Genomic DNA, 16913 nt, shown 5'->3' with positions numbered 1-16913 from the left:
TCTCTTTGAACAAGTTATATCCTTCAATTGCTACATTTCAATTCTAAATAACAAGGATCAGGGACCATAGCTCAGTTGCCGAGCACAGTCTACCACTGTATTTTGCATGCATAAGGTCCCTGGTTCAGTCTCTCGCTTTTCCAGGCAAGGCTGTGAAACACTCTAAGCTGGACTCCTGGAGAGCTGCCACTAGCCTATGTAGATAATACTGAACTAGAGCTTGCATGTACATCTCAACAATATACCAGCTGTAGCCTCTGCAGCCTGATTCTATAAAACGCAGCTTCACATGTTCAGAAGTGTGCTGTACACTTACCAACAGACACCTCAAAGCTTATTGGTTTATCTCCAACCTTCCTATCAATCATTGTGGCTTCAAAAAATGCCCCGAAGAGAAGAAATTCCTCACATTGTTCCTCATGGATCTGATGATGGGGGGAAAATATAACAAATCTTATTTATTATATGTGGTGCTCTCTGTGCAGTTGGTTATTTGCTCAGCTGTCTTATAAAGAAGAAATCAAAAGAGTCATATTAAGGTTAGTCTTCTGTTAAGCCATGTCTACTGTGTACCTTTGAGGTTTCCTCCCATTTAGTAGCTGCATTTGCATTCAGTTGAATTTTGCTTGAAACACATACAGGTGAAACTCGGAAAATTAGAATATCATGCAAAAGTCCATTAATTTCAGTAATGCAAATTAAAAGGTGAAACTGATATATGAGACAGACGCATTACATGCAAAGCGAGATAAGTCAAGCCTTAATTTGTTATAATTGTGATGATCATGGCGTACAGCTCATGAAAACCCCAAATCCACAATCTCAGAAAATTAGAATATTACATGGAACCAAGAAGACAAGGATTGAAGAATAGAACAATATTGGACCTCTGAAAAGTATACAGTGTACTGTGCTTGATTGGCCAGCAAACTCACCTGACCTGACCCCATAGAGAATCTATGGGGCATTGCCAAGAGAAGGATGAGAGACATGAGACCAAACAATGCAGAAGAGCTGAAGGCCGCTAATGAAGCATCCTGGTCTTCCATAACACCTCATCAGTGCCACAGGCTGATAGCATCCATGCCACGCCACATTGAGGCAGTAATTGCTGCAAAAGGGGCCCAAACCAAGTACTGAATACATATGCATGCTTATACTTTTCAGAGGTCCGATATTGTTCTATTCTTCAATCCTTGTCTTCTTGGATCCATGTAATATTCTAATTTTCTGAGATTGTGGATTTGGGGTTTTCATGAGCTGTACGCCATGATCATCACAATTATAACAAATTAAGGCTTGACTTATCTCGCTTTGCATGTAATGCGTCTGTCTCATATATCAGTTTCACTTTTTAATTTGCATTACTGAAATTAATGGACTTTTGCACAACATTCTAATTTTCCGAGTTTCACCTGTATTATGACCAATGATGTAAGATATATGACCAAATGAAAGGGTTTTTAAAAAAATTAAACTATATTAAATAAATGTTGACCATCTCCTCAGTATATTGAGGACCCATCTCATGCTGAGACCTCCATAGTTGGAAGACCCACTTTGGGGAAGGTGCCTATATTTGCACCAAATCATCCCAAAGATGAAAAATAGGAAGGCGACTTACATACTAAGGATGATATGCCATCTTGTTCAACGGTATATGCATGTACCACAAGTGTATCATAAAGTTAACTTGTGGTAAACTGTCCACTCAATGTGTGGCAGCTGTGAAAAAAGCCAATTCCATACTAGGGATCATTAGAAAGGGGACTGAAAATAAAACAGCTAATATTATAATGCCCTTATAGAAAACAATGGTGCGGCCACACCTGGAGTACTGCATACAATTCTGGTCACCACATCTTTAAAAGGACATTGAGCCCCTGGTGGCGCAGTGGTAAAACTGCTGCCCTGTAACCAGAAGGTTACAAGTTCAATCCTGACCAGGGGCTCAAGGTTGACTCAGCCTTCCATCCTTCCGAGGTCGGTAAAATGAGTACCCAGAATGTTGGGGGCAATATGCTAAATCATTGTAAACCACTTAGAGAGCTCTGGCTATAGAGCGGTATATAAATGTAAGTGCTATTGCTATTGCTATTGCTATTGTAGAACTGGAAAAGGTGCAGAAGAGGGCAACCAAGATGATCAGGGGCCTAGAGCACCTTTCTTATGAGGCAAGGCTACAACACTTGGGGGTATTTAGTTTAGAAAAAAAGATGGCCACAGGGAGACATTATAGAGGTCTATAAAATCATGCACAGTGTAGAGAGAGAAAGTGGATAGGGAGAAATTCTTCTCCCTCTCACATAACACTAGAACCAGGGGTCATCCCATGAAACTGATTGCCAGGAAATCTAGGACCAACAAACGGAAGTACTTTTTCACACAATGCATAATCAACTTGTGGAATTCTCTGCCACAAGATGTGGTGACAGCCAGCAACCTGAGGGGTTTGGATAAGTTCATGGAGGAGAGGTCTATTATCAGCTCCTAGCTGGAGGCCTATAGGCCACCTCCAGCCTCAAAGGCAGGATGCTTCTGAGTACCAGTTACAGGGGAGTAACAGTAGGAGAGAGGGCATGCCCTCAACTCCTGCCTGTAGGCTTCCAGTGGCATTTGATGGGCCACTGTGTGAAAACAGGATGCTGGACTAGATGGGCTTTGGGCCTGATCCAGCAGGGCTGTTCTTATGTTCAAAATAAAACCCCAGTAGAGTACTAGTGATTAGGGAGGACCACTTTCATAAGGACACGGCTACACTACAAACCTAAACAGGTTTCAGATGCAATTAATTGTCAATGGCTTCCCAAAGGAACTCTGGTAAATGTAGTTCGGTGCGGGTGCTGCAAACTGTCTGTTAGAAATCTCCAGACACCTTACAGAAATACACTTCTCAGGGCTCCTTGAGGGAGACATTATGGGGACTAAACCAAACATGCCCTAGGTCTAGGAGCGTACCCTGTAAATTAGCCCACACTTGGAATTTTAAAAAACTTTTAAGATTTACCTCAGGTGGCACATCAAATGGCTCAACTTCCACATCCGTTGAGTTTGTTTTATCTGATGGAGAGGATGGCTTTCCATCTTCTCCTTTGTCTTTGTCTTTTCCTGTTCCTTTAGAGCCTTTGGAGTCTTTATCTTTGGAAGGCAGCTTTATGTCCTTAATCATCTTTGAAAACTTTGACTCATGGGCTCCTCCAGAAAGGATCTCCACGGCAAGTTCAATCAGGAGGCGTCCCCGAAAAGAGACACCTTCACCATACCCTTCGTTGAGCTCCTGGTGGTCATCCATCAAGCTGTGGTTCCTGGGTGAGCCATAAAGATTGATCCAAGCAGGCCCAAAGGTAGGCAAGAACCCTTCAGAAAATACACATGCAATGAACATCAGAACAATGAGGGACAAAAAAGACTAATGTCCCCTTTTCAATCAAGCATGCCTGTTCGTAACTTAACTTTATTTGCAAGAAGGTTCAAATAGCTTGCCACTTAGAGCGGACTGGCACACCTACTCACAAGCAAATTTACACAAGCAGATATAGCTTCTCAGATATAAATGACAGTGAAGCTATTCCCACAATCAGTAGAAAGCGGGCTAAGGAAACATAGCCCACTTTCTACTGACTGTCAGAACCACCAGGCTCACGGGCGAACCCAATGGTTCCAAGGCGGCTAGCGCACCCAATTCCCCCTCCCCTTAAATGAGGTTAACGGATCGAGTGCTCCATTAACCTAATTTTTTTGCCCGTGTGCCACCGCGGCGACACACGCAACACACGCCGCGGCGACACTGCAGCCAGCCTTCCGGCCTTGGGGGTCTCTCCAGAATGCCCCATGCGCTCACGCAGGGCATCCTGGAACTTTCAGGGGGTGGGTGGCCCCCGATCCACCGGCTTCGTGACAGAGCCCGCAGTTGTGGGGGGCGGCCGATCCAGCCTCCCAGGGCTTAGAGACTGCTTGTCTGCGGGGAGAGCAGGCTAAGCCCGCTCTCCCTGCAGACCCGCCAGAAACTCTTCTCACTGACTGTGAGAAGTGCTTCAGTGTCAGTTGCTCTACACATTGTAAGGTACACTGTGGAAAACCTAGTGGCTGAGATTCAGATGAACACTGCACTTGTGTAAACATGTCATGGAAATGCAAGGATGTTGCGCTAGCTACCATATTTACCTGAATAGAAGATGACTCTGAATTTAAGATGACCCCTTATAAACAGAGGTTAAATACAGGATAGCCCTGTATGTACCCCAAAATAACAGCTCCCTGAATTTAAGACGACTCCCCATTTCTAACACCAAAGAACTTAGGAAAAAACTAGTCTTGGATTCAGGTAAATACAGTAGCTCTGCTATGCTGGTAGCTTGCATTCCAGACTAGTGTTGCACTACACAAATCTCCTTGTGCAACCAGGTGTGCAGCCTGAGGTGCACTTCTTGGTGGGCAGCCTCTTTCTCCAGGTTTGTGCAAAAGTGCAAAAACTGCAAGAATGCAACTTTGGGATTCTGCACAGCCATGCAGCTTTCTTGTGGGTACACAACTTTATTGCACAAATGCAGTGTTAGTCTGGGTGTCAGCCAGTATCTTTAATGAAAATGCAAAGAAAAGAGTTACCACCCAATAGAACAAATGTACAAATGATAGAAACTTCTTAAAACACTTCATTAATATAAATCACCTGTTATGCATAAATCACTTAAATCACTTATTTAAGTGATTTAAAACCTTGTTAAGTGATTTATGTAAAGTGGTTTTTATATATTCAGTGTTTACTACAATAAGTGATTTAAGTGATTTATGCATAACAGGTGATTTATATTAATGAAGTGTTTTAAGAAGTTTCTATCATTTATACATTTGTTCTACTGGGTGGTAACTCTTTTCTTTGCATTTTCATCAGCACCACTCTCTCCTTATATATTTTTCAGTATCTTTAATGAAGCCTTGACCTTCCCCATAGTTAACCCTGAAAGAAGAATACTCCTAGTATGTGCAGAGCAAGTGCTTAATTTGTGCCTTGAATATCTTTGTGATCTAGGATAGAATCTAGGAATCAAGAAATCTTTCCATGCCCTTGAATCCTAGGAGTGTGTATATACTTAAATTTGAGGGAACGAATTCTGCACATGCACAGACACTACTATTGCCCTTAGGATTGGTTCCCAGTGTTCCAGTACAAATTCCCTGTAAGGAGGAAAAATAATGGAATTTTTTGGAAATAATGGAAACCACCATAGGTCTATTATGCACCATAAAATAAAATTATGAGATGCCCTGACCTAGAACTGATATATACACTCACCAAATAAAAGTAATTTAAAAAATGATAAATGCATTACAAAAAAAGTGCCACAGTTCCAGCCAATATATATTCAGTCTCCAAAAGCTGGTTCAGAATGAAAAGTGCTCTGATCTTAGCTCTCCTGGTCATAGGGAGAAAGACAATTCCACAAATCCTAGAGAAACTCTTACAGCACTGACATTTTAAACTGTTCAGTATCTTTCAAACAGACACACCCACAGCTCTTTACCTTTATCACCATCCTGTTCATTTGAGATTTTCTTTAAGTCAATGAAGTGAGTGGCTAGAGCTACATCATTCATGCTGCCTTCATCCCACACCTGGATTTTGACCCTTCGACAGAGTGGTGGGAACATTTCCTTAAAGACCACCTGTTCGTGCCACACAGGGTCAGCACTGTTCTTCTGCACTGTTGTCCGGCCCTAAAATTAAAGATCATAGGCGTTGTGGGCATTCATCCTGATCCAGTGATCCTGTTCCACATACAGCAGAAATGCTGCACACACAAAACCATTGTTTATCACTTGTAAGCCCTCATGCTCCCCTTGAGGGCTTCTCAGAGGTGTCTGTTTCACGTATCCGTGGTCAGGGAATATAGACCCGACCTTAGGATGATAGGAAGCTGCCGTATACTGAGTCAGACCATAGGTCCATCTAGCTCAGTATTGTCTACACAGACTGGCAGCAGCTTCTCCAAGGTTTTAGGCAGGAATCTCTCTCAGCCCTATCTTGGAGAAGCCAGAGAGGGAACTTGGAACCTTCCGCTCTTCCCAGAGTGGCTCCATCCCCTGAGGGGAATATCTTACAGTGCTCACATGTGGTCTCCCGTTCAAATGCAACCAGGGTGGACCCTGCTTAGCTAAGGGGAGAAGTCATGCCTGCTACCACAAGACCAGCTCTCCTCCTTGTTATCCATGGTTTTATAAATAGGCCAGATTCACCTATCCGTGGTACCTGGGTGGCCAGAAATAACTTCTGATGTCATTTCTGGCCCCCATCTTGCAGCATGGAGCAATTTTGTGGCTCTTTTTTTAAAAAATAAATTTTTTTTAAAGAAAATCTCAATATTTTGGAGGATTTGGGGGTTTGCAGGTGACGTTCTGGAAAGCTGGAGGTCAGGAGAGCAAGGAACTGTGCTTTATTTCCTTTATTTCTATGTGGTTTTTTAAAACCTTTTAAGGCTCAAGGAACCTAAACCCCCAATTCCCATGGACTCAAGATCTCATTATTCAGTTTAGTTATCCGCAGTTGTAGGCTGGAACGGAACCCCGTGAATAACAAGGGGTACCTGTATTTATCCCGCTGTTCCCCTAAGGAGCTAAAAATAACATGGTTATTTTTTGCCTCACAACAACCCTGTGAGGAAAGCATCTGGCCCAAAGTCATGTAGTCAGCATCATGGCTGAATGGGGATTTGAACCTCCCCAGTCCTAATCCAACACTCTGAACCACTGCCCAGTGTGGCCTAGAGGAGCCCTGGGCCTGATCCAGGGTGGTCCTTGTTATGTTCTTAAAGAATATATTCAGTCAAGATCATTGAGGACGACAGCAGAGACAGTCTCTGAAAGATTTTTCTACATGCCTCCATTTTGGTCAGCATATGAAGCTGCTGTTTTTATTTTATTTATTATTAGATTCATATATCACCTTTCATAAAATTATCCCAAGGCAATTTAGTTTCATCTAGGCTGCTGCTGTTTCATATAACGCTATATCTGCAGACTTAAACTGGTTTAAGCCTAGATGAAACTAAATTGCCTTGGGATAATTTTATGAAAGATGGTATATGAATCTAATAATAAAATAGGCCAAATTTATTATTAACAATGACAAAATAGTCATTGTTTCTTTCCAGAGTATCCTGGGAATTGTATTTCTGTAAAGGAAACTAGGGTTCTCTAGCAAAGAATTATTAGCACCCTTGCCAAACTAAAATCCCCAGAATTCTTTGGAGGAAACCATGGCAGTATAAAGAAAACCAGTGTAAATCTGTAACATAGTCAAGGCCCTAGAAAGTAGACTGGGATTCCTTTGCATATTTAGCCCTTTAGTTTTCACTGCATTACATAATTCCAGTGCCATATAGACTATAATCAATACAATAGCTCATTAACATCAAAAATATTGACCTTACTCCTAATGTGCAATGAAGACTACAATTCAATGCAAGAAAACAAAATTTGAGGATTTCTAGTTGACAGTAATAGCATGAGAAGAAATAGAAAAGAAATCAGCAGATAAGAAAGGGCATTGGTGACTTCTACAGTCCCTGTTTTACCATTTGACCCGCAAATGTGACCACCACAAATGGATCCACAAGGTCTTTACTGTCACCCATGAATGCTTTGGTGACATTGGCCATGATGCTAGAGTTCATCTTGGGAAGCCCTTCAGCTTTGTAGATTCTCACATAAAATCTGGCCCAAGGCCTTTCCGATGGAAATCCTTTGGGAATCAAGAGGCTCCTAAAAAACACAGAAATACACACTCACTAAAGAAAATTCTATGAAATTATTCCAAAAGAATGTTTGCTCAGTCTCTTTGATTGGTCAGAAATGGAGAATGTGACAAGATAAGCCACTCACTCACTCACTCACTCCTTACGATACGATACAATAAATCTTTATTGTCATTGTCCTGTACAGAACAACGAGATTGAAAGAATCTACAGCAACCTCTACAGGACCTAACAAGAAATAACTAAATATATCCCAATATACCGCCCACCCCATATACCCATTGCTCTAAAAAACTCTAAAAAAACCTAAAAACAAAAACCCCATCAGAAACTGTATTTTGCTGCGTTCAGAGCTAACACCGCTTTTGGATAGAAACTATTTCTCAAGCGGCTGGTCCTGGCTTTTATGACCCTGTACCTCCTTCTCGAAGGCAGAAGCCGAAAGAGATCATTTCCAGGGTGCGTGGGATCCTGCACTATCTCTACCGCTTTGTTAAAACTCCTGGTGGCATAAATTTGGTCTAAAGTGGGAAGAGTACACCCAATTATTCTCTCCGCAGTCTTAACAACCTTGGACAGCAATGCTCTTTCCCTGACTGTGCAACTCCCAAACCACACACAGATTCCATAGGTTAACACACTCTCTATGGTACAGCGGTAGAACATCAGCAGTAGATTATTTGAAAGACTATTCTTCCTGAGAGCCCTCAAGAAGTATAATCTCCGCTGTGCTCTCTTCACCAAATCTTTGGTGTTTGCTCCCCATGTCAGATCATCTCCTTCCTTCCTTCCTTCCTTCCTTCCTTCCTTCCTCCCTTCCTTCCTTCCTCCCTCCCTTCCTTCCTTCCTTCACACACACTAGTGGTTGTGAGCACAGTGAAAATAAGCAGTAGAAATAAACAGGCACATTTCTTGTGCCTCTGATAGGGTGATCTGTTCCAGCCATGGATGCTCTGACAGTCCCCTGCCCCACCTGCCCCACCATAGCTCTTCCATCCATTTAATGAAGGAAGCGGATACATGCATGCATTCATTTGCAAAAATGGCAGTTTCTGCTTGAGGCAAATAAATTAAGCAACCCTCTGGTGTCAGGGATTGCCCCAGACCACCTGAGACAGACTGGGAGGAGTTCAATTAGGAGGTAGTCAGGAAACCAGATTGTGAGTGGGACGTTAGCAGTGAGCCTGAATAGGATCAAGAGGAGGCTAGAACCAATGAAACAGAGGTCCCAGACATGCCCACTAAAGCCCCAGCTAGTACGGAGACCACCGAACCAGGAAGCGGGGACCTGCCCAAAGCCCCTCCCGAGGCCTTGGAGCCAGGGGATGCCACAGCACAGAGCATCCCAGAACCCTCCAAGAGAGAGTCTCCCATACCCAGACCATTGTGGGCATGGGGGCCCCCTCGAGACCCTCTGTGGACTCTGATCAGGAGGAGCCTTCCCTTCCGATCAAACCGCACCGGAGGAAGGCCCATGAAGCCCTCTGCAAATGCAGTCAGAGTGCCCACCTGGCTGCTAGAAAGGAACTTGGGTTGAGGGCTACTTGTGAGCAAGGAAAAGGGTCTCCTTGTGAGGAGGAGTTTACTTGGAAGCCAGCTGGCAGGCAGCCTCAGCTGCAACCAATGACTCACTAGGCTCCGCTCGCCATGCCTCAGCTTTATAAGATGCTCGGCCTAGCCTGTTCACTGCAGGGGTAAACAATCCTCCGTGGTAAACAATCGGGCAGCAGGATACCTCCCTGCCGCCCCCTTGAAGCCCCATGCCACCCCCTTGAAGCCCCCTGCCGTCCCCTTCAATCTCGCCCCGACCGCTCGCTCGCGGCAGGGAGATGTCCTGTTTTGCGCACGCGCAAAAGGCTTCTTAAAGACTTTTGCAGCCCGGCAGGGAAGGGGGAGGGAGGACATCTCCCTGCCGCAAGCGAGCGGTCGGGGCGAGATTGAAGGGGATGGCAGGGGGCTTCAAGGGTGCGGCAGGGAGGTATCCTGCCGCCCGATTGTTTACCATGGAGGAGGAGCCATCAGAGATTGAAGTGGGCGGCAAGGAGGGATCCTGCCACCGGATTTTTACACTAACTACGGCGCCGGAGTTGGGAAAACGCGGGAGGGGTAAGTAAAGCCCCCCCCCCCCCTTGATGGAACCCCCCACCCTAACCCTTCCAAATCCGAACCGCCCCGTGTCCAGACCGGTCTGGAGACCAGTAGAATGGCCTCCGAACTGGTCCATGCACATCCCTACTCCCTTGTCCTACCCTATTACAGATTGTGTAAACCAGCCTCTTCTATGGCGAAGCAAGACCTCCTTTGATCAACTGTTTAATGCTAAATATTATCAGCTCCTTCACACCACAATTCCCAGGATATTGGAAGGAAAACTATGGCAGTTAAACTGCTGTAAACCCCAAATGTGAGTGTGAACATGGCCCAAACCGCTCAGTTTCAAACTATTCTAAAATATCAAATATTAGAACCAAACTACATGACTGGAGCCTTATGCAGTGGTATAGTCACAAATTTAGAAGTGCAGCCACTCTCCATGACAGCCCCCTAGCCACATCCTCCCCAACAGCCACACACACACAGCATCCCTCATCAAATTTCAATTCTCATGATTCCCTGGAGAAAAGAAATGGCTATGGAACCAGTTTAGATCTATCATACAGGTAGGCCCTCTGTAGCAGGATAGATTTGCCCCTTTTTGTCAAGATTAGAATAATCCACTAGCTCAGGGTTGGGCAAACATGGCCCTCCAGACATTGCTGAACTAAAACTCCCATCATCCCCAGACACAAATTGTGGCTGGGGATCAGTGTTCCCTATAACATAGATTCCCAGATGTTGTCATATACAACTCCCAGAATCCACAGCCAAAGGCCATTGCAGCTAGGATTGCTGGGAGTTGTAGTCAACAATATCTGGGAATCCCAGTTACAGGGAACACTGCTGGGGATGATGGAGTTTGTAGTCCATCATCATCTGGAGAAGGGATTCGCAATGTTGGGTCCCCAGATGTTATTTGACTTCAACTCCCATAATCCTCAACCAAAGGCCGCTGGGACTGGGGATTATGGGAGTTGAAGTCCAAAAACATCTGGGGACCCAACATTGAAAACCTCTATTCTGGAGGGCCAGGTTTGCCCAGCCCTCTCTAGCTGTAGCGGTGCAAGCCACTCAGTAAGCCTTTGCTTTGCAACAGGATCTATCTACAGAATCAGAGTGCCAGCTAGACAGAAAGCAATTAAGTCATGACCGTACTTCTCTATCTGTTCTTCCGCATCACTTGTTTTCTGAATGGCCTGTATTGTGTCTCCTTTCCCGGCAACGCTGATGTCACATTTCAAATATCCCTTGGCTCCGGTCCTAATGTCAGCAGGGTCTGTGAGAAGGGCCCACTTGTCACAAAACTGATGACCTGGAAAAACATACAAGCATGAATGATACCGCAGGAGAGTTCTGAAATCACTGCTTCTCAAGGGGACATGTGCATTAGCAGTCAACAAGTTACTAGCAATAACTATTGTATCTGCCAAGAGAACCAAAACAGAGAACTCTCTTGAAGGGAAATTAAGAATGCACCCTTCCTTGTCAAGGTCAAACAGATAACCTTGAGAGCCAGGAATTCAAATACCACGAAACCATAATTGGCAAAGGATGACATATTAAATACACTGAGGAATATATCCCTATCGAATAATTGCATTTCCTCTCCACCCCCTGCCAGTAACAGCCAATGAGGTAGCGCATCAGTGGAGAAATGAACAACATCATGATATCAGCCCAAGGGTAAATTGTATTAGATGTTATGGAGGGGGCCATGCCAGAAACATAGACATATGGCTTACATTTTCAGTGGCATTTTCAGTGGCAGCTGAATGCATATTACAGTATCCAGTACTAGTACTGGTGGATTTAGAAATACCTGCTTTTTCTGAATTGCTGGGGTGTTTTTTATTTTTGTTTTTTATTTTTAAGGAATTGCACAGAAAACTCAAGGATTTGGATTCAACCAAGCTCCAATACACACCATGATGAGGATTGACTTAAACATAGCAGAAAGAGGAAGACTTATCTAATAGCATGCAGGGGCGTATCTAGGGTAGGGCAGGCAGGGCACGTGCCCCAGGCGCCACTTGAAGGGGTGTGTGATTTTTTTAAATGAACATTTTTTTTAAAAAAATGGCTGCCAAAAACAAAATGGCCACTGCGCATGCTCAAATGGCCTCTGTGAGGCCATGGGCCATGCCAGGCCTCGCAGAGGCCATTTGAGCATGTGCGGTGGCCATTTTATTTTTGGTGGCCATTTTTAAAAAAACAACATTATTTTTAAAAATGGCCACCAAACATGCTCCAATGGTCCCTGTGAGGCCCTAGGCCTTGCTAGGCTTTGCAGAGGCCATTTGAGCATGCATGGCGGCTTCCAAAATGGCCACCACGCCGATCTTTGTAGTCCCAAACAGGCCCAAAAATCAGCCCGGGTCAGGCTGCAGCAGTGAATTAAGAGGCTGGCGGGGGGATGGGGGTCCTTTGCAGCCCCCCACCATGCCCTATAGGAAGCCCCCGAAAGGGGCTACAGGTATTTTTTTAAAATTTAATATAACTCACTGTACACATATTCAGTTTGGCACTATGTACAAAGGGCTTGTGAATACTGAGCTGAAGCTTATGAGCAAGGATTGTATTCATTTGCTCTTACTTTGCTTCTTGTGATAAGTGAGTTAAATGTGATGTCTTAATAATATGGCTATTAATGGTGAGTTTGTCTTTGAATCAGTGTGAAATCCTTAGTGTGAAGGCCCACTGGGAGTTTCTTTCTCTCTTTCTCTCATTTTAACTGTCTTTCCGAAATACTAGAATATATTCCAAGCAGTGACACAGTTTACTCTGCATATCCTTTAATTATTTTCAGAGTATGTGGGAAAGGCAAATTCTCCATTTATTTTTAAAACGTATGTAATAGTGATGCTACAATGCATAGTAGAGAATTAGACAGGCACTTCTGTTTAGTTTTCCAAGTACACCTCCACATAGTATTTGGGTATTTCATGAGCCCCAGCATACTGAAATTGGTAGTTTTCCAGCATTTTTTGGTCTGGCTATGCCCACTGCTAAATAGTTTTTGAAATATTAAAAGATTAACGAGCTTGATTTGTATTTTTGAGCTGATATTATGGTAAAGTTATCTGAAAGATGGGTGTCAGATGTCTGGCCAGGGGGCGCAATTTCAATGCTTGCCCTAGGCGCTATTTTCCCTATATACGCCTCTGGTAGCATGGCTTCTTATTCAGGAGGAATGCTTCTGTGAATCATAAGAACTGAAAAGCTGTTTTCTGGCCCCTCATAAAGCTCCCCCCACATAATCTGTTCACTCACGAGCAATCAGCAGTCCAAGATTTTTTTAAAAAATGGCAGCCATATGCATAGAGATACCATCAATCAGCCTAAGATATAACTGGGAACAAAACCATTGTTTAACAAGAGAAGGGGCAGATGGAAAATATACATCATACCTGGCTCACTGTAAACTGTCCCCAAATCTACTTTAAAGGAGCCAATCAATATGCTCCCTATCAGCTTGTTATGCATAACCTGTGGAGGGAAATGCATGAAAAATCACATGTTCTGAGTGAAGAAACATATTTAAGAGATCCAACCATTCATCATGTGGACAATACACGATAGAAAGAGCATTTCTGTCATATCAAGAACATTTTCCCTTTCCAGAAGGAGAAGGTGATCATCATATATAGCACTGAAACCACTTCTTGATCGCTGTCTCTCTCTCTGTCACAGTCTAGCACGACCAAGAAATGCTGGGGAAACATGGCATACCTATAATAGAAGAACTACCTGCAGATACTGCTTGATGCCTCACAATAATTAAGAAAAGCCATGCTGCATTTAGGAAAAGCCTTTGAACTCCCTCCTTTCTGTTATGAACTATGTACTGACTATGCAAAAATGGCCTAGAAAGACCCTTGGGGTCAAACAAGAAGTTACTTTGGAATTCTGTGACTGTAACTCATAATTCTTTTTCTTTTTCAATGAGCAGCTGTGCATAGGGGTGGCTGCAATTAGGATCTTTCTCCCAGAACAGCAGCCCCAAGACAAACTGTGTCTCCCTCTGCCCCCACCCTCCGCAACACACTCATTCAAAACTCTTATTAGGGATGGAAGGGGGGAACTTGTAGGCACAAAGGAGGGGGAAGGCTTGGGGCATAATAACAGGGCCTGTAGGTTTTCTGCTCTGCAGCTAATAGGCACTTTAGGGAGGTGATTTAAGCAAGGGATGGGGTACGAACTTAGAAGCAAAGGGATAAGGCCCCCTCCCTTTGCATTTGCTCCTAATCAGGCCCTCTCCCCAGTTGCTTTTTGCAAAAACAAAGATGGGACTTCCAATAACAGAACTCACACATTATGCATTAAGCAATTCCCACATTATGCAATATTCAGTAGCAGAACTCTTCCCATAATGCATTACGAGAGCGCCTTCTTCTACACGATTTCCACCGACCACCGCTTGTTAAGGTTATCTGGAGACAGGGCCAGATTATGACATGCTGAGGCCCTAAACTATGTGAAGCTTAAAAGGCCCCTCAACATGTGTCCGGCAGGGGTCCCTGCCGGCCTTACCGGCTCCTACATTCATTCAGCAGCCAAGGCCAGAGAGGCCCCAGGCATGGCGGGTGGCCAGGCAGGGCAGCCCGACGAGCGGCCAACCAAGACGCTGCGAGATCAGGGAGCTGGGCTAGAGGGGCCGGGGGGAAGGAAGGGCGGGGGCGAGGGAGGGAGGAGGCAGCAGCTGACAGAGGCACAGCTGAGGGGGATACGGGTGAGAGCAGCCTGATATGGCAGGGCGGAGGTCCAATTAGCGGGGGCATGGGGGGAGGGATCTAAGCCAGGCTCAGCCAGTGATGAGAGGCAGTTGGAGGGTGAGTGGTGGAGGCCTCCGGAGAGAGACTGCCACAGTGACCCCAAGGAGCCTGGAGGAGGAGGACTCGGGTGAACCAAACCACCTCCCCTCAAAAACTCTGAGGCCCTGCCTGGGGGAGGCGAGAGGGAGACATAAAACAGCCGTGGAGAGACCAGTGGCGTGACACATGAAAAAAATGGGTCCAGCACATCACTCACCCACCACCACTGCTCTGCTCACGGTTAGAGAAGCATTCATCTGAAGAGACAAACGCTGCTTGTGGCCGTGTTGACAGGCATTGGTCTAGACCGGGCCCTGGTCTAATAAAACTTCAATATAATTTAATTCTGCACAGACTTATAAACTAAGTTTGATAAATAATTGTGTAGCCATATAAGTATATTTTTGTCTTATCAGAACAATGATGTCTGTTTTTGAGCCACCTTTCCCTTTCTCCCTTATTTTTCAACCAATTACGTAAAACTTGAAATGTCTTCCTTTTCCTTTTTTGGTATTGCAAGGCCCTAAGCGCAGTGAGGAAGTAACTTGCCTAGGGAGCAAGAGTTGCTGGTTCAAATCCCCACTGGTATGTCTCCCAGACTATGGGAAGCACCTATCCCGGGCAGCAGCAATATAGGAAGGTGCTGAAAGGCATCATCTCATACTGTGCGGGAGGAAATGGCAATGGCAAATCCCTCCTGTATTCTACCAAAGACAACCACAGGGCTCTGCAGTGGTGGATTAATGGAGAGGCAGAGTAAGCATTTGCCTACAGTGGCAAAATCTTAGGAGCAACAAATTTTGCACCTCCTCAAATTTTGCTGCCCCTTTCTGTGGGCAGTGGCAGCTGCAGCAAGGGTGGAGTGGGCAAGAAGAAAGTCCCCCCACCTTTACCGTATTTTTTAAAAAGACAAACCTTTTTTGTTTAAGGCAAAAGGCGGCAAAAAGCTTAATCCGCCCCTGGGGCTCTGTGGTCGCCAAGAGTCAACACCGACTCGAGGGCATGACAGTAATAACAAGCTGTAGCTTACTTAGCTTGTGCCTAAATCCAGCACTGTGTAGAGAGCTCCAGACAGCTTGTCAAACACCAGCTTGTTTGGCAGCAGCTCAGAGTTGGGCCTTCTCTATAATTGTCCCTAGACTTTGGAATGCACTCCCAGCCAAAATAATGAGGTTTTCCCTCAGTACTAGCCTTTAAGGACACATCTTTAAAGACACATCTTTTTAACCAGGACCTTTGATGGTTGTTTTAATTTGTTTTTAATGGCTTGTGTTTTATTTTTGGTATTTTAACTGATCTGGTTTAATTAGTTTGAAAACCACCTAGAGCAGGGCTGAACAACTCTGGCCCTGGTCTACAACTACCATCATCCCCAGCCACAGTTGCCAATAACCAGGGATGATGGGACTTGTGGTCCAATATCTGTAGGAGGGACAAAGTTGTGCAGCCTTGCCCTAGAGATTTTTGAATAGGTAGTATATAAGCTCACAAGGCTCCTGGGAAGGAGGAAATGCAAACACAGGGAAAATCTGCATTCCCAGCTGGTTCTGGGCCAGTGGGATGTGGGAAGGCCCCATTCACGGCTTCCCCACTTCCCACCAGCCTGGGAGCCAGGCAAGCAGGGGGTAAGGTTAGCAGTGGGATGGTGCAGTGAGCAGAGGCAGCAGAAGTGCCTGGCTAGCCAGTGGGGCAGCAAGAACAAGTGAGTGAGTGGCTAGCTGGCTGGCCAGTTGCCAGAGAGGGAGGGGATGGGGAGATGAGCATGGTGGCTCCTGAATGCTGGGTGGCTCATGTTCTTAGAACACGATGTTTTATGTTTCTTTTAGATTGTGAGCCCTATGGGGACAAGGATCCATCTTATTTATTTATTATTTCTCTGTGTAAACTGCCCTGAGCCATTTTTGGAAGGGCAGTATAGAAATAAAATAAAATAAATAAATAAATAAAATATTACATCTGAATGCGTGCAACTCTGGTTCCACGACGCGAGTGACCCAAGGTTTTATCTCTGGAACTCCAATTTGAACTTGAACCCTCGGGTTGTAGTGAGTTTTGTCGCCCCAACCTGAGGTTCAATGCAGCCTGCATTGTGTCCAAATTTGGAACCACAGGCTGCATTCTCTTCAATTGGAGTTGAGGGGGAAGCTCCTCCCTCCCTCTGGCCATGATTGGCTGTGCAGGCCAATCGTTAAATGCACAGAGTGCACACTGACTGATTGCAGAGGGAGTGCCCTCCGTTACGTCGAATTCAGAT

General features: G+C 44.9%; 1 protein-coding gene across 1 annotated transcript in view; it reads right to left on the bottom strand.

Annotated features, from left to right (window-relative positions):
- FER1L6 (fer-1 like family member 6) overlaps window positions 1-16913 on the bottom strand; it is a 160139-nt gene that overhangs the window by 102552 nt on the left and 40674 nt on the right. The window contains exons 7-12 of the mRNA XM_053245966.1: window positions 13256-13334; window positions 11004-11160; window positions 7572-7758; window positions 5523-5715; window positions 3008-3357; window positions 317-425 (exon numbers count right to left, since the gene is read on the bottom strand). Of these exons, the coding sequence (XP_053101941.1) occupies window positions 317-425; window positions 3008-3357; window positions 5523-5715; window positions 7572-7758; window positions 11004-11160; window positions 13256-13334 (1075 nt within the window). The remainder of the gene's footprint in view (window positions 1-316; window positions 426-3007; window positions 3358-5522; window positions 5716-7571; window positions 7759-11003; window positions 11161-13255; window positions 13335-16913) is intronic.

This window comes from Hemicordylus capensis, chromosome 4 (genome assembly GCF_027244095.1).
Source record: "Hemicordylus capensis ecotype Gifberg chromosome 4, rHemCap1.1.pri, whole genome shotgun sequence".
NCBI classification, from domain to species: Eukaryota; Metazoa; Chordata; class Lepidosauria; order Squamata; family Cordylidae; genus Hemicordylus; species Hemicordylus capensis.
This window is presented reverse-complemented; position numbering and strand designations above follow the sequence as displayed.